We start from the raw sequence: 23,697 nt of genomic DNA on the forward strand, positions 1-23,697 counted from the left end.
CCAGTTGAATGAAGACGTCCATAAACACCTGTATGTTGCCAGTTGAATGAAGACGTCCATAAACACCTGTATGTTGCCAGTTGAATGAAGACGTCCATAAACACCTGTATGTTGCCAGTTGAATGAAGACGTCCATAAACACCTGCATGTTGCCAGTTGAATGAAGACGTCCATAAACACCTGTATGTTGCCAGTTGAAAGAAGACGTCCATAAACACCTGTATGTTGCCAGTTGAATGAAGACGTCCATAAACACCTGTATGTTGCCAGTTGAATGAAGACGTCCATAAACACCTGTATGTTGCCAGTTGAATGAAGACGTCCATAAACACCTGCATGTTGCCAGTTGAATGAAGACGTCCATAAACACCTGTATGTTGCCAGTTGAATGAAGACGTCCATAAACACTTGCATGTTGCCAGTTGAATGAAGACGTCCATAAACACCTGTATGTTGCCAGTTGAATGAAGACGTCCATAAACACCTGTATGTTGCCAGTTGAAAGAAGACGTCCATAAACACCTGTATGTTGCCAGTTGAATGAAGACGTCCATAAACACCTGCATGTTGCCAGTTGAATGAAGACGTCCATAAACACCTGTATGTTGCCAGTTGAATGAAGACGTCCATAAACACCTGTATGTTGCCAGTTGAATGAAGACGTCCATAAACACCTGTATGTTGCCAGTTGAATGAAGACGTCCATAAACACCTGCATGTTGCCAGTTGAATGAAGACGTCCATAAACACCTGCATGTTGCCAGTTGAAAGAAGACGTCCATAAACACCTGTATGTTGCCAGTTGAAAGAAGACGTCAATAAACACCTGTATGTTGCCAGTTGAATGAAGACGTCCATAAACACCTGTATGTTGCCAGTTGAATGAAGACGTCCATAAACACCTGCATGTTGCCAGTTGAATGAAGACGTCCATAAACACCTGCATGTTGCCAGTTGAATGAAGACGTCCATAAACACCTGTATGTTGCCAGTTGAATGAAGACGTCCATAAACATCTGCATGTTGCCAGTTGAATGAAGACGTCCATAAACATCTGCATGCAGGCAACAGCGGATTTTCTCCCTCATCAGCTCCATTTTAACAAGCCTTTACAGGATTTCTCTGTAGAGGTGAGAGGGACACGGAGCCTAGAGGGAAGGTGTGTGCTGCAGATTATATGCTTCCTACTGTGACTGACTAGACCTACCAGAGGCATACAGACAGTCATCTATCTCTATGGCTCTCTGGACTGTAATACAAACCATCCAACCAAAACCTTTGATCATTGTAATTCTCTATTCACTATACCTGCTCACCCAAAACCTTTGCAACATAAAACCATGGTCATATCCTGTATTAATTCAACCATGGGTTTGCTGCTATTAACGTTTTAGTTTACCAGGAGCAGGGTTGGCTCTGTCAGGTGCAGGGTTGGCTCTGTCAGGTGCAGGGTTGGCTCTGTCAGGTGCAGGGTTGGCTCTGTCAGGTGCAGGGTTGGCTCTGTCAGGTGCAGGGTTGGCTCTGTCCAGTGAAGTGTTGGCTCTGTCAGGAGCAGGGTTGGCTCTGTCAGGTGCAGGGTTGGCTCTGTCAGGTGCAGGGTTGGCTCTGTCCAGTGCAGTGTTGGCTCTGTCAGGTGCAGGGTTGGCTCTGTCAGGCTGCTACAATAATCACAAACTGAAGAGCAAATTGTTTTGTGTGTGTACTTATTCCTCTTTTTCTTCCCAATTGGTAGTTACATTCTTGTCCCATTGCCGCAACTCCCGTACGAACTCAGGAGAGGTGAAGATGGAGAGCCATGCGTCCCCCGAAACACAGCCCTGCCAAGCCCCACTGCTTCTCGACACACTGCTCACTTAACCCGGAAGCCAGCCGCACTAATGTTTCGGAGGAAACACTGTACCAGTGGCTACTGAAGTGCTTCCGGCTGCCACAAGGAGTCGCTAGAGCGAGATGAGACAAGGGAATGCCAGCCAAACCCTCCCCTAACTCTGACGACGCTGGGCCAATTGTGCGCCGCCTCATGGGTCTCCCAGGATAGAACCCGGGTCTGTAGTGGCGCCTCTAGCACTGCGATGTAGTGATGCCTCTAGCACTGCTGTGTCACTCAGGAGGCCAAGGGCATCCTTATAAACTCATACAACCCTAGTATACTGGAGTGGTGAACACATTTCCAGCAGCCACTGGACAGGTCGAGGATGTAGGAAATAGAGGGACAGTTTCAACATGGACATGGAACAGGTTTGAACAATCAGCCAAAGAGTATGGTGTCCTGTAACTACCTAGACTCTAGTCTAGTGCAACATCCAGTATAAAAGGACAAAGAGATGCACTGTACCTATGAATGAAGGTCTTTCTCAGCTGCCAGGTCGTTCTCAGCTGCCCCCTCTTTCTCAGCTGCCACGTTGTTCTCAACTGCCAGGTCTTTCTCAGCTGCCAGGTCTTTCTCAGCTGCCACCTCTTTCTCAGCTGCCAGGTCTTTCTCAGCTGCCAGGTGTTTCTCAGCTGCCAGGTCGTTCTCAGCTGCCACCTCTTTCTCAGCTGCCAGGTCTTTCTCAGCTGCCCCCTCTTTCTCAGCTGCCAGGTGTTTCTCAGCTGCCAGGTCTTTCTCAGCTGCCAGGTGTTTCTCAGCAGCCAGGTCATTCTCAGCTGCCAGGTCGTTCTCAGCTGCCACCTCTTTCTCAGCTGCCAGGTCGTTCTCAGCTGCCAGGTCGTTCTCAGCTGCCAGGTGTTTCTCAGCTGCCAGGTCGTTCTCAGCTGCCAGTTCGTTCTCAGCTGCCACCTCTTTCTCAGCTGCCACGTTGTTCTCAGCTGCCAGGTCTTCTCAGCTGCCAGGTCTTTCTCAGCTGCCAGGTCGTTCTCAGCTGCCAGTTCGTTCTCAGCTGCCAGGTCGTTCTCAGCTGCCAGGTCTTCTCAGCTGCCAGGTCGTTCTCAGCTGCCAGGTCGTTCTCAGCTGCCAGGTGTTTCTCAGCTGCCAAGTCGTTCTCAGCTGCCAGGTCGTTCTCAGCTGCCCCCTCTTTCTCAGCTGCCACGTTGTTCTCAGCTGCCAGGTCTTTCTCAGCTGCCAGGTCTTCTCAGCTGCCAGGTCTTTCTCAGCTGCCAGGTCGTTCTCAGCTGCCCCCTCTTTCTCAGCTGCCAGGTCGTTCTCAGCTGCCAGGTCGTTCTCAGCTGCCAGGTCGTCCTCAGCTGCCAGGTCTTTCTCAGCTGCCAGGTCTTTCTCAGCTGCCAGGTCTTTCTCAGCTGCCAGGTCGTTCTCAGCTGCCAGGTCTTTCTCAGCTGCCAGGTTAAACGTGTGTTCTAACACTGGTGAAAGACACAATTGATCATTAAACAATTGAGGATTATGTTTTCCAATGCAAAAATCCAGCCTGGTCATATTGAGAAAATATCTAAACCCAGTTCAAATGGACCCGTGCCAGATCCGGGTTCATGTACTATTTGAAATAATTTCAAATAAGTTAGCTGGGCTTGACACTATGAAACCAATTGAACTGTCAGTCAGTAAACTGCAACCCACCCCCATCTGGAACTTGAACGAGGATAGAGCAAACGCTCAAACTATTTGAAAGATTTCCAATAGTATTTGAGCCCAGGTGTTGTTGACGCTCTATTCAAACACAAAACAACAACATATCTGAATGAAAATATGAATATACTGCTCCAGACAGAAGTTATTCCATTTTAATCTGTATGACTAATATCCACAAAATGTGTTGTAATTCACCCAGTCTCAGTTGTTCAATTGTTGTAAAGATAATGGGCTATTTGGAGATTTAAGTGAGATTATCTTCCATTACAAATTATTCTCATTATGATGGGTGGGTCTAATGTACTACTGAAGTCTATAGTAACTCAATCAGCTGCCTCTGGTGTGGGTCCAATGTACCAATACATGTTTTGTAATAGGTTGTGATGAATGATTGAATCAGTATATTGGGTGTAATGTTTTTTTAGGAACACTTCAATAGTGATTACCCTGCAGATGGTACATTTTTATATTAGTAACTACCCTACTGATGGTATATTATTATATTAGTGACTACCCTACTGATGGTATATTATTATATTAGTGTCTACCCTACTGATGGTATATTATTGTTATATTAGTAATTACCCTACTGATGGTATATTATTATTATATTAGTAACTACCCTACTGATGGTATATTATTGTTATATCAGTAACTACCCTACTGATGGTATATTATTATATTAGTGACTACCCTACTGATGGTATATTATTATATTAGTGTCTACCCTACTGATGGTATATTATTGTTATATTAGTAATTACCCTACTGATGGTATATTATTATTATATTAGTAACTACCCTACTGATGGTATATTATTGTTATATCAGTAACTACCCTACTGATGGTATATTATTGTTATATCAGTAACTACCCTACTGATGGTATATTATTGTTATATTAGTAACTACCCTACTGATGGTATATTATTGTTATTATCTTTCAGTGAATTAAAACCTAATCTTAAAAATACTGTGACAGTATATAATGCAAGGAAGCAATAACGTCATCATTTAGAGAAGGGCTCATGTTGTCTCCAAGTATTGAGATTCTCAGAATATTTCATATTTTTCACAGGACTCCTGTACCATTTACACCTTGATTCTGTGAATGATTTCTGACAATGTCCCCCGCTAGATTAGGAACACTGATTTGGTATTGACCGCTTCAGTCTGCAGCTGGCATTCTCATTCACAGTGTTAAAAAATCCACGCAAAAACATGATGTTGAGGTGCATTGGTTTGAATCTGAGTACATCTAGTGGATTTTATAGCTTGTTCAAACTAATTCAAACACCACTAGTGACATCTGCTGGTACACTGCTGTAGGAGATGAGTCCATTTAGCAAGTACAGTATACATACATGTGACCTCAAACAACAATACATTTTCCACAAAGAAACAGGAACACAATACAGAGCCACTTCAAAGTTGATACAGAGAATGAATGTTATCTGATTTATTGCATACAACCATTACTGCATTTGATAAATACTTCATCTGAAGTCATCACGGCTTAAAACAAGCCATTCAACAGACGATTCACTATTGATTGATTATTGGTCAATTGACACTCCACAGACACTAGTCTAGTGGTATCGGAGCCAGTAACTTGACCTTGTCTGTCAAAACTTAGTACCAGTGCTCTGTCACAATGGCCTGTCAACCCCTCTGTCTGGCTATTTATAACGCATAGACACACTGCAGAAGCTGATCAGAAAGGTAGGACAGTAGTCAGAAGTGCTTACAAACATAACCCAGACTGACAGAGGGACACGAAGAGGTACGGAGGGTGAGTGGGGACGCCAATTATTTCTGTTGAATTTTGATATGAAATATTACTGGAAAATATTTTGGTACTTTGCTGCACTACTATCCTAAGAACATGTGTGTTTGTTTCTATGAGCAAGAGTGAGATGAAAACTGTTTTAAAGTGGTCAAGCACAAGAGATTTGGACAGAATAATAGGATTCATTCAGAAGATGTGAAGATCATAACCATGACCTTAATTTAGAGTTTTCAACTGTCTTTGCTGTGGAGGATATAGGCTACGGGGCGGCAGGGTAGCCTAGTGGTTAGAGTGTTGGACTAGTAACCGGAAGGTTGCTGACAAGGTACAAGGTACAAATCTGTCGTTCTGCCCCTGAACAGGCAGTTAACCCACTGTTCCTAGGCCGTCATTGAAAATAAGAATTTGTTATTAACTGACTTGCCTAGTTAAATAAAGGTAAAACAAAAAAAAGTGATACTTGTTATTGTCAGTGGAGGCTGCTGAGGGGAGGACGGCTCTTAAAAATGGCTGGAACAGAGCAAATGGAATGGCATCAAACACATGGAAACCATGAAACCCATGTGTTTGATGTTGTTTATACCTTTCCATTACCACGTGCCCATCCTCCCCAATTAAGGTGCCACCAGCCTCCTGTGGTCTCTGCCTTTAGGTTCAAAGTATACATTCCCATTGATCTATTTTCATTGGTTTACTTTTTCAGATGGTGAAATTCTTCTGAACTAATAATATTTGTCGATATGGTGAGTGTATTTATTAAGACCTCGGTGTCAAACTACACAGTTAATCATCAAACTACAACGTTCACCAACCCCATACTGTAGGATATTCAACATCACAATCAAAAACGCCAAAAAACAGCATTCCTGACACTGATGCAAAACCTCTCTCTCCCTCTGTAGGTGAAAGGCAGTATGTACCCAGAGGGGCTTCATCAGCACTGTGAGAGGTGTTACAGCCTCCACTGCCAAGCCCCCGTGAACACCTCTGTCTCCTGTGTGGTCATTAAGTGTCATCTAGATTGTGGCGCTGCCTTCCATAAGTGTAAGGAGGAGGAGCACCAGGTACTATGTCCCAATGAGATGGTCCCCTGCCTCAACGTTGACTACGGCTGTCCCTTCACCTTGCTCCGCCACAGGCTAGCCAAGCACCTGGAGGTCTGTCCCGCTAGCACTGTTATCTGCTCCCAGCAATGGATCCGCTTCCCAGTGGCAGACACAGACTCTTCCATCTACAGGTATGTTGTGCTGTGGTGTGCTGTGTTGTGGTGTGGTATAATGTGTTGTGTTGTGGTGTGGTATAATGTGCTGTGGTGTGGTGTGGTATAATGTGCTGTGGTGTGGTATAATGTGCTGTGGTGTGGTATAATGTGTTGTGGTGTGGTATAATGTGCTGCGGTGTGGTATAATGTGCTGTGGTGTGGTATAATGTGCTGTGGTGTGGTGTGGTGTGGTATAATGTGCTGTGGTGTGGTATAATGTGCTGTGGTGTGGTGTGGTGTGGTGTGGTATGGTATAATGTGGTGTGGTGTGGTGTGGTGTGGTGTGGAGTGGTATAATGTGCTGTGGTGGTATAATGTGCTGCGGTGTGGTATAATGTGCTGTGGTGTGGTATAATGTCTTGTGGTGTGGTATAATGTGGTATGGTGTGGTATAATGTGCTGTGGTGTGGTATAATGTGCTGTGGTGTGGTGTGGTATAATGTGCTGTGGTGTGGTGTGGTATAATGTGCTGTGGTGTGGTGTGGTATAATGTGCTGTGGTGTGGTGTGGTATAATGTGTTGTGGTGTGGTATAATGTGTTGTGGTGTGGTATAATGTGCTGTGTGTGGTGTGGTGTACTGTGGTGTGGTGTGGTATAATGTGTTGTGGTGTGGTATAATGTGTTGTGGTGTGGTATAATGTGCTGTGTGTGGTGTGGTGTACTGTGGTGTGGTGTGGTATAATGTGTTGTGGTGTGGTATAATGTGTTGTGGTGTGGTATAATGTGCTGTGGTGTGGTGTGGTATAATGTGCTGTGGTATGGTGTGGTATAATGTGCTGTGGTGTGGTATAATGTGCTGTGGTGTGGTGTGGTATAATGTGCTGTGGTGTGGTGTGGTATAATGTGCTGTGGTGTGGTGTGGTATAATGTGCTGTGGTGTGGTGTGGTATAATGTGTTGTGGTATGGTATAATGTGCTGTGGTGTGGTGTGGTATAATGTGTTGTGGTGTGGTATAATGTGCTGGGGTGTGGTGTGGTATAATGTGGTGTGGTGTGGTATAATGTGCTGGGGTGTGGTGTGGTATAATGTGGTGTGGTGTGGTGTGGTATAATGTGCTGTGGTGTGGTGTGGTATAATGTGTTGTGGTGTGGTATAATTTGCTGGGGTGTGGTGTGGTATAATGTGGTGTGGTGTGGTGTGGTATAATGTGTTGTGGTATGGTATAATGTGTTGTGGTGTGGTATAATGTGTTGTGGTGTTGTATAATCTGCTGTGGTGTGGTGTGGTATAATGTGCTGTGGTGTGGTGTGGTATAATGTGTTGTGGTGTGGTATAATGTGCTGGGGTGTGGTGTGGTATAATGTGGTGTGGTGTGGTGTGGTATAATGTGCTGGGCTGTGGTGTGGTATAATGTGGTGTGGTGTGGTATAATTTTTTTTATTTTACCTTTTATTTTAACCAGGCAAGTCAGTTAAGAACAAATTCTTATTTTCAATGACGGCCTGGGAACAGTGGGTTAACTGCCTGTTCAGGGGCAGAACGACAGATTTGTACCTTGTCAGCTCGGGGGTTTGAACTCGCAACCTTCCGGTTACTAGTCCAACGCTCTAACCACTAGGCTACCCTGCCGCCCCGGTGTGGTGTGGTATAATGTGTTGTGGTGTGGTATAATGTGCTGTGCTGTGGTTTGGTACAGTGTTCTGTGGTGTGGTGTGGTATAATGTGTTGTGGTGTGGTATAATGTGTTGTGGTGTGGTGTGGTATAATGTGTTGTGGTATGGTATAATGTGCTGTGGTGTGGTATAATGTGCTGTGGTATAATGTGCTGTACTGTGGTGTGGTATAATGTGCTGTACTGTGGTGTGGTGTGGTATAATGTGCTGTGGTGTGGTATAATGTGCTGTGATATAATGTGCTGTACTGTGGTGTGGTATAATGTGCTGTACTGTGGTGTGGTGTGGTATAATGTGCTGTGGTATAATGTGCTGTACTGTGGTGTGGTGTGGTATAATGTGCTGTGGTATAATGTGATGTACTGTGGTGTGGTGTGGTATAATGTGCTGTGGTGTTGTATAATCTGCTGTGGTGTGGTGTGGTGTGGTGTGGTATAATGTGCTGTGGTGTGGTGTGGTGTGGTATAATGTGCTGTGGTGTGGTGTGGTGTGGTATAATGTGCTGTGCTGTGGTGTGGTGTGGTATAATGTGCTGTGGTGTGGTGTGGTGTGGTATAATGTGCTGTGCTGTGGTGTGGTGTGGTATAATGTGATGTGCTGTGGTGTGGTGTGGTATAATGTGATGTGTTGTGGTGTGGTGTGGTATAATGTGGTGTGGTGTGGTATAATGTGCTGTGCTGGGGTGTGGTATAATATGCTGTGCTGTGGTGTGGTGTGGTATAATGTGCTGTGGTATGGTGTGGTGTGGTGTGGTATAATGTGCTGTGGTGTGGTATAATGTGCTGTGGTGTGGTGTGGTATAATGTGCTGTGGTGTGGTATAATGTGCTGTGGTGTGGTATAATGTGCTGTGGTATGGTATAATGTGCTGTGGTGTGGTGTGGTATAATGTGCTGTGGTGTGGTGTGGTATAATGTGCTGTGGTGTGGTATAATGTGCTGTGCTGTGGTGTGGTATAATGTGCTGTGCTGTGGTGTGGTGTGGTAAAATATGCTGTGATGTGGTGTGGTATAATGTGCTGTGTTGTGGTGTGGTGTGGTATAATGTGCTGTGTTGTGGTGTGGTGTGGTATAATGTGCTGTGGTGTGGTATTTTATAATGTGCTGCACTGTGGTGTGGTATGGTATAATGTGCTGCACTGTGGTGTGGTATGGTATAATGTGTTGTGGTATGGTATAATGTGCTGTGGTATAATGTGCTGTACTGTGGTGTGGTATGGTATGATGTGCTGTGGTGTGGTATGATGTGCTGTGCTGTGGTGTGGTATAATGTGCTGTGTTGTGGTGTGGTATAATGTGCTGTGTTGTGGTGTGGTGTGGTATAATGTGCTGTGGTGTGGTGTGGTATAATGTGCTGCACTGTGGTGTGGTATGGTATAATGTGTTGTGGTATGGTATAATGTGCTGTGGTATAATGTGCTGTACTGTGGTGTGGTATGGTATGATGTGCTGTGGTGTGGTATGATGTGCTGTGCTGTGGTGTGGTATAATGTGCTGTGTTGTGGTGTGGTGTGGTATAATGTGCTGTGGTGTGGTGTGGTATAATGTGCTGCACTGTGGTGTGGTATGGTATAATGTGTTGTGGTATGGTATAATGTGCTGTGGTATAATGTGCTGTGGTGTGGTATGATGTGCTGTGCTGTGGTGTGGTATAATGTGCTGTGTTGTGGTGTGGTATAATGTGCTGCAAATCAAATCAAATCAAATCAAATTTTATTTGTCACATACACATGGTTAGCAGATGTTAATGCGAGTGTAGCGAAATGCTTGTGCTTCTAGTTCCGACAATGCAGTAATAACAAGTAATCTAACTAACAATTCCAAACTACTGTCTTGTACACAGTGTAAGGGGATAAAGAATATGTACATAAGGATATATGAATGAGTGATGGTACAGAGCAGCATAGGCAAGATACAGTAGATGGTATCGGGTACAGTATGTACAAATGAGATGAGTATGTAAACAAAGTGGCATAGTATAGTATAAAGTGGCTAGTGATACATGTATTACATAAGGATACCGTCGATGATATAGAGTACAAAGTGGCATAGTATAGTATAAAGTGGCTAGTGATACATGTATTACATAAGGATACCGTCGATGATATAGAGTACAGTATATACGTATGCGTATGAGATGAATAATGTAGGGTAAGTAACATTTATATAAGGTAGCATTGTTTAAAGTGGCTAGTGATATATTTACATCATTTCCCATCAATTCCCATTATTAAAGTGGCTGGAGTTGAGTCAGTGTCAGTGTGTTGGCAGCAGCCACTCAGTGTTAGTGGTGGCTGTTTAACAGTCTGATGGCCTTGAGATAGAAGCTGTTTTTCAGTCTCTCGGTCCCAGCTTTGATGCACCTGTACTGACCTCGCCTTCTGGATGATAGCGGGGTGAACAGGCAGTGGCTCGGGTGGTTGATGTCCTTGATGATCTTTATGGCCTTCCTGTGACATCGGGTGGTGTAGGTGTCCTGGAGGGCAGGTAGTTTGCCCCCGGTGATGCGTTGTGCAGACCTCACTACCCTCTGGAGAGCCTTACGGTTGAGGGCGGTGCAGTTGCCATACCAGGCGGTGATACAGCCCGCCAGGATGCTCTCGATTGTGCATCTGTAGAAGTTTGTGAGTGCTTTTGGTGACAAGCCGAATTTCTTCAGCCTCCTGAGGTTGAAGAGGCGCTGCTGCGCCTTCTTCACGATGCTGTCTGTGTGAGTGGACCAATTCAGTTTGTCTGTGATGTGTATGCCGAGGAACTTAAAACTTGCTACCCTCTCCACTACTGTTCCATCGATGTGGATAGGGGGGTGTTCCCTCTGCTGTTTCCTGAAGTCCACAATCATCTCCTTAGTTTTGTTGACGTTGAGTGTGAGGTTGTTTTCCTGACACCACACTCCGAGGGCCCTCACCTCCTCCCTGTAGGCCGTCTCATCGTTGTTGGTAATCAAGCCTACCACTGTTGTGTCGTCCGCAAACTTGATGATTGAGTTGGAGGCGTGCGTGGCCACGCAGTCGTGGGTGAACAGGGAGTACAGGAGAGGGCTCAGAACGCAACCTTGTGGGGCCCCAGTGTTGAGGATCAGCGGGGAGGAGATGTTGTTGCCTACCCTCACCACCTGGGGGCGGCCCGTCAGGAAGTCCAGTACCCAGTTGCACAGGGCGGGGTCGAGACCCAGGGTCTCGAGCTTGATGACGAGCTTGGAGGGTACTATGGTGTTGAATGCCGAGCTGTAGTCGATGAACAGCATTCTCACATAGGTATTCCTCTTGTCCAGATGGGTTAGGGCAGTGTGCAGTGTGGTTGAGATTGCATCGTCTGTGGACCTATTTGGGCGGTAAGCAAATTGGAGTGGGTCTAGGGTGTCAGGTAGGGTGGAGGTGATATGGTCCTTGACTAGTCTCTCAAAGCACTTCATGATGACGGATGTGAGTGCTACTTGGCGGTAGTCATTTAGCTCAGTTACCTTAGCTTTCTTGGGAACAGGAACAATGGTGGCCCTCTTGAAGCATGTGGGAACAGCAGACTGGTATAGGGATTGATTGAATATGTCCGTAAACACACCGGCCAGCTGGTCTGCGCATGCTCTGAGGGCGCGGCTGGGGATGCCATCTGGGCCTGCAGCCTTGCGAGGGTTAACACGTTTAAATGTCTTACTCACCTCGGCTGCAGTGAAGGAGAGACCGCATGTTTTCGTTGCAGGCCGTGTCAGTGGCACTGTATTGTCCTCAAAGCGGGCAAAAAAGTTATTTAGTCTGCCTGGGAGCAAGACATCCTGGTCCGTGACTGGGCTGGGTTTCTTCCTGTAGTCCGTGATTGACTGTAGACCCTGCCACATGCCTCTTGTGTCTGAGCCGTTGAATTGAGATTCTACTTTGTCTCTGTACTGGCGCTTAGCTTGTTTGATAGCCTTGCGGAGGGAATAGCTGCACTGTTTGTATTCGGTCATGTTACCAGACACCTTGCCCTGATTAAAAGCAGTGGTTCGCGCTTTCAGTTTCACACGAATGCTGCCATCAATCCACGGTTTCTGGTTAGGGAATGTTTTAATCGTTGCTATGGGAACGACATCTTCAACGCACGTTCTAATGAACTCGCACACCGAATCAGCGTATTCGTCAATGTTGTTATCTGACGCAATACGAAACATCTCCCAGTCCACGTGATGGAAGCAGTCTTGGAGTGTGGAGTCAGCTTGGTCGGACCAGCGTTGGACAGACCTCAGCGTGGGAGCCTCTTGTTTTAGTTTCTGTCTGTAGGCAGGGATCAACAAAATGGAGTCGTGGTCAGCTTTTCCGAAAGGGGGGCGGGGCAGGGCCTTATATGCGTCGCGGAAGTTAGAGTAACAATGGTCCAAGGTCTTTCCTCCCCTGGTTGCGCAATCGATATGCTGATAAAATTTGGGGAGTCTTGTTTTCAGATTAGCCTTGTTAAAATCCCCAGCTACAATGAATGCAGCCTCCGGATAAATTGTTTCCAGTTTGCAGAGAGTTAAATAAAGTTCGTTCAGAGCCATCGATGTGTCTGCTTGTGGGGGGATATATACGGCTGTGATTATGATCGAAGAGAATTCTCTTGGTAGATAATGCGGTCTACATTTGATTGTGAGGAATTCTAAATCAGGTGAACAGAAGGATTTGAGTTCCTGTATGTTTCTTTCATCGCACCATGTCACGTTAGTCATAAGGCATACGCCCCCTGTGCACTGTGGTGTGGTGTGGTCTAATGTGTTGTGGTGTGGTATAATGTGCTGTGCTGTGGTGTGGTATAATGTGCTGTGTTGTGGTGTGGTGTGGTATAATGTGTTGTGGTGTGGTGTGGTATAATGTGTTGTGGTATGGTATAATGTGCTGTGGTGTGGTATAATGTGCTGTGGTATAATGTGCTGTACTGTGGTGTGGTATAATGTGCTGTACTGTGGTGTGGTGTGGTATAATGTGCTGTGGTGTGGTATAATGTGCTGTGATATAATGTGCTGTACTGTGGTGTGGTATAATGTGCTGTACTGTGGTGTGGTGTGGTATAATGTGCTGTGGTATAATGTGCTGTACTGTGGTGTGGTGTGGTATAATGTGCTGTGGTGTGGTATAATGTGCTGTACTGTGGTGTGGTCTTGAATAATGTGCTGTGGTGTGGTGTGGTGTGGTATAATGTGCTGTGGTGTTGTATAATCTGCTGTGGTGTGGTGTGGTATAATGTGCTGTGGTGTGGTGTGGTATAATGTGCTGTGGTGTGGTGTGGTGTGGTATAATGTGCTGTGCTGTGGTATAATGTGATGTGCTGTGGTGTGGTATAATGTGCTGTGGTATGGTGTGGTATAATGTGCTGTGGTGTGGTATAATGTCTTGTGGTATGGTATAATGTGCTGTGGTGTGGTATAATGTGCTGTGGTGTGGTATAATGTGCTGTGGTGTTGTGTGGTATAATGTGCTGTGCTGTGGTGTGGTGTGGTATAATGTGCTGTGCTGTGGTGTGGTATAATGTGCTGTGCTGTGGTGTGGTGTGGTATAATGTGCTGTGGTGTGGTGTGGTATAATGTGCTGCACTGTGGTGTGGTATGGTATAATGTGTTGTGGTATGGTATAATGTGCTGTGGTATAATGTGCTGTACTGTGGTGTGGTGTGGTATAATGTGCTGTGGTGTGGTATAATGTGCTGGGGTGTGGTGTGGTATTTATTATGGATCCCCATTTGTTCCTGCCAAGGCAGCAGCTACTCTTCCTGGGGTTTATTATGGATCCCCATTAGTTCCTGCCAAGGCAGCAGCTACTCTTCCTGGGGTTTATTATTGATCCCCATTAGTTCCTGCCAAGGTAGAAGATACTCTTCCTGGGGTTTATTATGGATCCCCATTAGTTCCTGCCAAGGCAGCAGCTACTCTTCCTGGGGTTTATTATGGATCCCCATTAGTTCCTGCCAAGGCAGCAGCTACTCTTCCTGGGGTTTATTATTGATCCCCATTAGTTCCTGCCAAGGTAGAAGATACTCTTCCTGGGGTTTATTATGGATCCCCATTAGTTCCTGCCAAGGCAGCAGCTACTCTTCCTGTGGTTTATTATGGATCCCCATCTGTTCCTGCCAAGGTAGAAGATACTCTTCCTGGGGTTTATTATGGATCCCTATTAGTTCCTGCCAAGGCAGCAGCTACTCTTCCTGGGGTTTATTATGGGTCCCCATTAGTTCCTGCCAAGGTAGAAGATACTCTTCCTGGGGTTTATTATGGATCCCTATTAGTTCCTGCCAAGGCAGCAGCTACTCTTCCTGGGGTTTATTATGGGTCCCCATTAGTTCCTGCCAAGGCAGCAGCTACTCTTCCTGAGGTTTATTATGGATCTGTCTTTTCGGTAGATGTTATAACCACGTATTGCTACCACTGTATCAAAGGTATTATTTAATTGAGTTTCAGAGATAGTCAGAATATGAATGTCATCTGTTACTAGCAAGTTATTAATTTTATGAACCTTGTTTCTTAGGCTACATATGTTAATGTGGACTATTCTGAGCACTTTTTTGGGATGTTTGATTGTTTTCATTGCTTTACATGGAAGCTTAGCAAAAGTAGACATGCTCATGTTATTTATGTTAGTGCAGGGTGAGCTGCACACAGTGGTCTTCCTCCTAGGGCACACCGCCTCAGTGCTAACAGTATAAATCTGGTTCACAGGTACATGAGTGCTGCATACATTAGCTGTAGGATCAGTAGAGGCATTCAGGGCAGATAGAGGGACATTAATTAGATGACTTTAAATTGTGTCTAACAAAGCCCCTGGTGTAATGTACATTTGCTGAAGAATTATGACAACTCTGCGTCACAATGGTAGGGATTAGCTGAGCTGGTCTTGGTTCATTGGTGTGCTGTGTTGTGGTGTGTTGTGGTGTGCTGTGTTTTCATGAGTTGTGGTGTGTTGTGTTGTGGTGTGCTGTGTTGTCGTGTGTTATGGTGTGCTGTGGTGTGTTGTGCTGTGTGGCAGTGTGTTGTGCTGTGTGGCAGTGTGTTGTGTTGTGCTATGTCATGTTATTTCATTGTGTGTACTCCCACTGGGCACAGACGTCAATTCAACGTCTACTCCACATTGGTTGAAGTTAATATCATTGAAATGACGTGGAATCAGCGCTGATTCAACCAGTGTGTGCCCAGTGGGCTGTGTCACAATTTGAATATTGAATACTGAATAACCTAATGAATACTGGGACTGAGACAGATCAGGCTTTACAGATTCAGATCAACATAGAGAAACAAAGACACTGAAAAAATATAGATGATTCTGCTACAGCTGCTACAGCTGTCCCTGGTCCTCTTAATAATGGAGTTTACTGCTATTTCTACAGGACCACCCTGGCTGACCCTGAGAAGCAGCTGAACGTGTCCATGGTCCTCTTAATAATGGAGTTTACTGCTATTTCTACAGGACCACCCTGGCTGACCCTGAGAAGCAGCTGAACGTGTCCATGGTCCTCTTAATGGAGTTTACTACTATTTTTACAGGACCACCCTGGCTGACCCTGAGAAGCAGCTGAACGTGTCCATGGCCCTGAGAGACCAGGAGCTCCTCTTCAGATGCCTCAAGATGAAGACCGTCTTCCCTGAGCTGATGGAGAAGGTAATGCGATTTTTTTTAATACATATTTCTGTTAATATTTTGTTAATAGTTTAGTAAAGTTTTCTGCATCAAACTGTCTAGCTTTGTTGTCTTCTTTCTGAAGGTGAAAGCAGAACCTGCTCAGAAAGAGATAGATGTAGGGGTCACCAGCTCTGCAGGTGAAGGTTGTAGTTCGTTAGACCCCAGTGAAGCAATGGAGGATGGATATAACGGTTATGGAGATGGGATGGGGCAGGAGAAGGAACTGAGTCAGGAAGAGAGGGAGGCCTTGGCCAAGAACATGGACGTGGCCACTCTCCAGAACTACAGCTCCTATGAGGTCAAGTACAGGAAGGAGATGAAGGGATGCCAACAAACCGTCAAAAACATGGAAAAGAAGTTGAATCCCGGTGATGGTGAAGAAGAGAAAGCATTTAGCTTGTCAAATGGTCATAGAGAGCTGGATGGGGATGAATCATCCAAGGAGTGCCAGGAGAATGGAGCCACTGCACGTGCTGTAGACGTCACCAGGTCTGGCCTTGCACCGTGGCAGGACGGGGTCATGGAGAGACTGCGTAGAGAGGTCACCACTGCAGACTACAACATGTATTTGGTCCACCATGGAGCTATGCTGATCAACTTCGGTCAGCTTGCCGCCTGCACCCCAAGGGACAAGGACTTTGTTTATGGAAAGCTGGAGCCCATAGAGGTTCAAACTGTCAGAACGTTCAACGTTCCGACGAGCTACCGGCCAAAACGGATTCACATGCACGACCCTTGGTCACCGATGGTCAACAAAAGTGTTGACACGTCAGATCTAGGCGTGTCCGTAGAAGATCTACCGAAGTGTGATGAAGTCAATGCAACTTTGTTGTGCTTCTTGGAGAAAGAACTGAAGGGTCACAACATCTCAGAAAGTGGAGGAGCAGACGGCTTCTATGTACACATTGGAACACAGACTTACAACATCCCATCTGCTCCGTTCAAACCTGAAGCCTCTCTGGCAGACATCATCACAGACACACACAAAGGCCTCTATGTCCAGATCCAAGCTGAGGACATAACCAGAAGACACAACTTTACCAATTCTGCTTTTAGTTACCTCTGTGGCCACGTCTTCCGCCGCGATGAATACCACACTCACTTCAAGAATGTGCACTTGGACATCCAGTCCTGCCTGAACGGCTGGTTCGAGCAGCGCTGCCCTCTAGCGTACCTAGGCTGCAACTACAGCCAGAGGAGGTTCCATCCCGCAGGTCAGAGAGCCACCGTCACCTACCACCAGGATCTCAGCACCTTCAGCCTCAAACCAGAGGGCCCCTCAATGCTGTCCAACTCTGAGAAGACCATCAGCATCACCTCTGACAGGAAGCATCCCCGTAAGCTGGACCCGTTGAGCAGACTTCCCTTTGAGATCCTCCATCACCTGGCAGGGTTCCTGGACAGCTTTAGCCTGTCTCAGCTGTCCCAGGTGTCCCAGTTGATGAGGGAGGTGTGTGTCACACTGCTAGAGGAGAGGGGGATGGTCTATCTGAAATGGGAGAAGAAGACCTACTCCCATGGAGGGTCTTCATGGAAATGTAGAAAAAATGTGAGTACTTTGCCTGAATTTAAGGGATGGAAATCATCCCTTTTTGTGGTATTATATTTTCTTGTCTAGTACTATCTGGTATAGAGTCCATGGTTATTGAATGTAAATGAACCACCAACATAGTGTCTTAACAGGGCGTTGGGCCACGAACCAGAACAGCTTCAATGCACCTTGGCATAGAGTCTACAAGTGTCTTAACAGGGCGTTGGGCCACGAACCAGAACAGCTTCAATGCACCTTGGCATAGAGTCTACAAGTGTCTTAACAGGGCGTTAGGCCACGAACCAGAACAGCTTCAATGCACCTTGGCATAGAGTCTACAAGTGTCTTAACAGGGCGTTAGTCCACGAACCAGAACAGCTTCAATGCACCTTGGCATAGAGTCTACAAGTGTCTTAACAGGGCGTTAGGCCACGAACCAGAACAGCTTCAATGCACCTTGGCATAGAGTCTACAAGTGTCTTAACAGGGCGTTACCTTTTGCCACATTTCAGGCTTCAAACATAAAGATATAAAACTGTATTTTTAAGTGGGACACAATCATGAAGTGGAACGACATTTATTGGATATTTCAAACTTTTTTAACAAATCAAAAACTGAAAAATTGGGCGTGCAAAATTATTCCGCCCCTTTACTTTCCGTGCAGCAAACTCTCTCCAGAAGTTCAGTGAGGATCTCTGAATGATCCAATGTTGACCTAAATGACTAATGATGATAAATACAATCCACCTGTGTGTAATCAAGTCTCCGTATAAATGCACCTGCACTGTGATAGTCTCAGAGGTCCGTTAAAAGCGCAGAGAGCATCATGAAGAACAAGGAACACACCAGGCAGGTCCGAGATACTGTTGTGAAGAAGTTTAAAGCCGGATTTGGATACAAAAAGATTTCCCAAGCTTTAAACATCCCAAGGAGCACTGTGCAAGCGATAATATTGAAATGGAAGGAGTATCAGACCACTGCAAATCTACCAAGACCTGGCCGTCCCTCTAAACTTTCAGCTCATACAAGGAGAAGACTGATCAGAGATGCAGCCAAGAGGCCCATGATCACTCTGGATGAACTGCAGAGATCTACAGCTGAGGTGGGAGACTCTGTCCATAGGACAACAATCAGTCGTATATTGCACAAATCTGGCCTTTATGGAAGAGTGGCAAGAAGAAAGCCATTTCTTAAAGATATCCATAAAAAGTGTAGTTTAAAGTTTGCCACAAGCCACCTGGGAGACACACCAAACATGTGGAAGAAGGTGCTCTGGTCAGATGAAACCAAAATTGAACTTTTTGGCAACAATGTAAAACGTTATGTTTGGCGTAAAAGCAACACAGCTGAACACACCATCCCCACTGTCAAACATGGTGGTGGCAGCATCATGGTTTGGGCCTGCTTTTCTTCAGCAGGGACAGGGAAGATGGTTAAAATTTATGGGAAGATGGATGGAGCCAAATACAGGACCATTCTGGAAGAAAACCTGATGCAGTCTGCAAAAGACCTGAGACTGGGACGGAGATTTGTCTTCCAACAAGACAATGATCCAAAACATAAAGCAAAATCTACAATGGAATGGTTCAAAAATAAACATATCCAGGTGTTAGAATGGCCAAGTCAAAGTCCAGACCTGAATCCAATCGAGAATCTGTGGAAAGAACTGAAAACTGCTGTTCACAAATGCTCTCCATCCAACCTCACTGAGCTCGAGCTGTTTGCAAGGAGGAATGGGAAAAAATGTCAGTCTCTCGATGTGCAAAACTGATAGAGACATACCCCAAGCGACTTACAGCTGTAATCGCAGCAAAAGGTGGCGCTACAAAGTATTAACTTAAGGGGGCTGAATAATTTTGCACGCCCAATCATTCCACTTCATGATTGTGTCCCACTTGTTGTTGTTTCTTCACGAAAAAATACAGTTTTATATCTTTATGTTTGAAGCCTGAAATGTGGCAAAAGGTCGCAGAGTTCAAGGGGGCCGAATACTTTCGCAAGGCACTGTATATATATATATATATATATATATATATATATATATATATATATACACACACAACAACAACATAAAGAGTTTCCTATCTCCATCCCCACCCTTCCCCTCCAGAGGTAGGCAGGCCTATAGCCTAAATCTGTGGTAGGACAAATACTGGTGGATGTAGGTCTATTCGTCCTGCCATAAACTTTCAATGGAAAGTGAAAGGCAGAATGAACATGTGTTTGGTTGTAAACATGTCACTGATTCGAAACAAAGCCAAAGGTTCAAACATACTGTTGTTGTTCGGTCACATCATGTGATTTAGTTCTGTCTACTGACCAGGTGGTTAGGTCCGTCAGTCACTGTGCGATAGCATAGTTACCAGGTCACCCTAATATGACCGCCCGGCCCTATATGGCATCCAGCCACATTCTCTACATCTCTTTTGGACAGAGAAATGGATCCAGCCTAGTCTGAGGGTTGCTTCCCAATCTGCACCCTATTCCCTGTAACCTGAACTACTGGACTATGTAGGTAATAGGTTGCCACTTGACTAAATCTCAGTCTTGTCCCATCAGGAACCCTATAGAGCTATGGGCCCTGGTCAAAAGTAGTGCACTATGTAGAGAATAGGATGCCATTTGGGATGCATTTCTAGTCCTATGACAGCTGTTGCATTGTAAAGAGCCCCCTGACTACTCCCTGCATTCCTCTGAGACACGATTATGAGTTGAATTACCCATCCCAGTGTTTGGCACCAACCAATCAGAGAGAGAGAGAGAGCCAGTCTGTGTGTCCACGGGACAAAGAGCATGCCAATGATATCAGTGGTCTGGAATGCCACCGAGCCCTTGTCCCTTTGTAGTGCATTTGTTTTGATTAAGACCTGTAGCACACTATTGTAGGGAATAGGTTTCCAACTGGGATGCACATACAGACAACAGGTTGCTAGGCAGGAAATCCATACACATCAACAACAGGGACAGTATAAACCTGCATACGGAATAAACAGGATTTTGTTACCAATGTAATAGAGCTTCATATCAAGAGGTACCATGCATCAGAACTTAGTATACTAGAGTTATATTATATACATTACATACAATTCTATTATTATACTTTACTAGGAGTTTTTCCTGACCACGTGGCTCTAGAGGTCATAGAGTTTACAGTTTTTCCTGGTCAGGTCACATCGTCAGGAAAAACTCCTTGACCCAATCTAATACTCTGTGTAATAAAAAACATTCTCTCTCTCTTTCTCTCTGTGGCTGGTTTCCTAAGGTATGGGAGTTTAGCAGTCTGTTTTCCAAGGTGGACAGGTGGTGCTTTGATGATGTCCCCTCCATGTCTGAGCACCTGAAGGTCTGCCCTTTCTACCAGAGAGAGGAGCTCAGTCAGCCTGTAAAGCTAGCCAGCATGGAGGGGGCTAGAGAGAGACCCCAGGGCCTACTGGACCTGTCCCAGGAGTATGACCTGCCTCTAGCAGACCAATGACATTATAAGGAGTGGGCGGTAGGTAACCCAGCAGCTAAGGATTTGGACCTGTAGCCCAAAAGTCAGCGATTTGAATCCTGGGCTGGCACTCGATTGATCTGAGCACTGGCTTTAAATCATAACAACAATTCTCTACTGTTGGGCCTTGGAGCAAGGCACTGCACTGCAGCTTGACCCTGTGCTCCTCTCAACGGTGTGCGTGTGATGTATGCTGGGAAAATGAGCAGAAGACTAAGGTCCCTTAATAAACCTCGTAGAAATACGCTGTAAGAGCTTACAATTAATCACTGTTACTAATTTTATAAATGTCAATAAGCAATTTCTACAAAGTAATTAATGCATTTATAAACACTATTTTACATGATTTATAAATGATTCATAAACACAATTTTACATTATTTATAAATTATTTATAAACACTATTTTAATGATTTATAAACACTATTTTACATAATTTATAAATTATTAATAAATACTATTTTAATGATAACAACAAATGTCACACTATTTTACGTAATTTATTAATTATTAATAAATACTATTTTAATGATTTATAATTATTTATAAACACTATTTTACATGATTTATGAAGTATTTATAAACAATATTATACATGATTTATAAGATAATGAATACTGTGTTTGATCAATGTATGTTAACAATTTGTGTATTATTAATAATGTACCACTAGGGTACTTATAAACCAGGTATAAATGAGTTATTGTCATCTCATATTAATAATGTACCACTAGGGTACTTATAAACCAGGTATAAATGAGTTATTGTCATCTCATATTAATAATGTACCACTAGGGTACTTATAAACCAGGTATAAATGAGTTATTGTCATCTCATATTAATAATGTACCACTAGGGTACTTATAAACCAGGTATAAATGAGTTATTGTCATCTCATATTAATAATGTACCATTAGGGTACTTATATAAATTAGTTATGGTCATCTCATAAGATTATTTATAAAGTATTGGGTTATTTTATTTAGTTTTACCTTTATTTAACTAAGCAAGTCAGTAGAGAACAAATTCTTATTTCAAATGACGGCCTATGAACAGTGGGTTAACTGGTCTAGGAACAGTGGGTTAACTGGTCTAGGAACAGTGGGTTAACTGGTCTAGGAACAGTGGGTTAACTGGTCTAGGAACAGTGGGTTAACTGGTCTAGGAACAGTGGGTTAACTGGTCTAGGAACAGTGGGTTAACTGGTCTAGGAACAGTGGGTTAACTGGTCTAGGAACAGTGGGTTAACTGCCTTGTTCAGGGGGCAGAATGACAGATTTTTACCTTGTCAGCTCGGGGATTCGATCTTGCAATCTTTCGGTTACTAGTCCAACGCTCTAACAACTAGTCTCCCTGCCCCCCAAGTTAACGGTTGATTAATGGTTCGATTCACCATTTATACACATATTTACTGTATATGTGTCATAAATGGTATATTTATTGATTGTTAATGAGTGCAGTTGTAAATGTGAGTATATGCACTTACTAATACCTCAGTTGATAATTAATGTAGAGCCTTTTAAACTATGTACTAACTCTTAATAAATTATTAGTATTATTATTATTCTAATAACCCTAAAGCGCTGTACACCAGAGGTTGGAACCGGTTCAGGGATGTCTTTTTCTGAGGAACAGATTCAGAACCACAAACGAAAGTGATATCTAGTGGTCTGGACCATAAACTTTATTTTAAAAGTATGGGAACCGGTTAATAACATTTATGTTACGTTCAAATCCCACAATAAAGACAACAAAGCACACTTTGTCACTCAGATATGTATTCAAGTCTCTATCTGCCAGCTGATCTTTGCCAGTGTATGTGTGTGTGTTGGCAACCTGCCCGTCCCCTTTGAAGCTTAGGCTACTGTAACCTACTGATGTTTCAGTAATTAGGGAGAAAGATTTTTAATTAGAGAAGAATGGATTAACTTTTTCAATGCTAGTTAGAGATACTATAGTTATTACGTTTTACATTGGATTTATTAACTACAAAGAGGTAAGACATGCTAATTCTGGTGCCACTCTGCACACACACAATCTTGTTAACTGCCTAGCTAGCTAGCTCTGGTCCAACGTTAAGCCAACTTTTGGAAGTTCCGACATTCAAAGATCCTCCATAGAGTCCAACAGAACAGGGACTGCAAAGTCGACAAAGGCCCAGGCCCAACAAGCTGCAGCTAGTGCCATTTTGATGACAACATCTCTCCAGATACCCAGCAACAAGATTCTGCCACGGAAATGAAAGAGTCAGTTTTTTATTACAATCAAGAATCGTTTTGATAAGCTCTAAACAAAGTTTGAGTCTCTAAAGACAGCACAGGCCGAAATGAAGGGCCGCATGGACATAGCCGATTGTCCATGTCTGATCATGACACCCTGACAGGAGGACTGAAAACCCCCTGGGCTCAGCTTAAAAAGAAGAATGAGCTCACCAAGCCAAGGTTCTCGATTTAGAAGGCAAGAGTCGCAGGCTGAACATCAAACTTGTGGAGATTTTGGAGGACGAAGAACAAGGGAAACCCACAAAGTTTGTGTCCAAGCTAATTTCCAAGCTCCTGGGTGACGACAACTTCCCAAAGCCCCTCATTATTGACCATGCACACCGCTCTCTACAGGTGAAGCCCTCCCCTGGTGTCAAGCCGAGCACCATAATCTCAAGGGTACATCACCTTCAGGATAAGGAGCTCATTCTACGAGATATGGAATACAAAGGCCAAAAGGTTTTCATCTTCCCCGACTACACCATGGAGGTGATGGAGCAATGTGATGCAGACCATGAGAGAGGTGGAGGTGAATATAGCCTGCGTTTTCCAGCCAAGCTACATGTTCATCACAACGGCATAACAAGAGTCTTCACTAAGCTAC

The 23,697-nt window shown here is 44.5% G+C and overlaps 1 protein-coding gene across 1 annotated transcript; it reads left to right on the forward strand.

Annotated features, from left to right (window-relative positions):
- The first annotated feature begins 5,252 nt into the window (after window positions 1-5,252).
- On the forward strand, window positions 5,253-21,246 carry LOC139386230 (F-box only protein 40). Its single transcript, XM_071131714.1, has 6 exons — window positions 5,253-5,318; window positions 6,019-6,058; window positions 6,218-6,552; window positions 15,673-15,787; window positions 15,891-17,357; window positions 20,602-21,246. The coding sequence occupies exons 2-6, from the start codon at window positions 6,056-6,058 to the stop codon at window positions 20,812-20,814; spliced, it is 2,133 nt and encodes a 710-aa protein (XP_070987815.1). The 5' UTR covers window positions 5,253-5,318; window positions 6,019-6,055; the 3' UTR covers window positions 20,815-21,246.
- Window positions 21,247-23,697: the final 2,451 nt, after the last annotated feature.

This window comes from Oncorhynchus clarkii, chromosome 27, assembly GCF_045791955.1.
Source record: "Oncorhynchus clarkii lewisi isolate Uvic-CL-2024 chromosome 27, UVic_Ocla_1.0, whole genome shotgun sequence".
Lineage (NCBI taxonomy): Eukaryota > Metazoa > Chordata > Actinopteri > Salmoniformes > Salmonidae > Oncorhynchus > Oncorhynchus clarkii.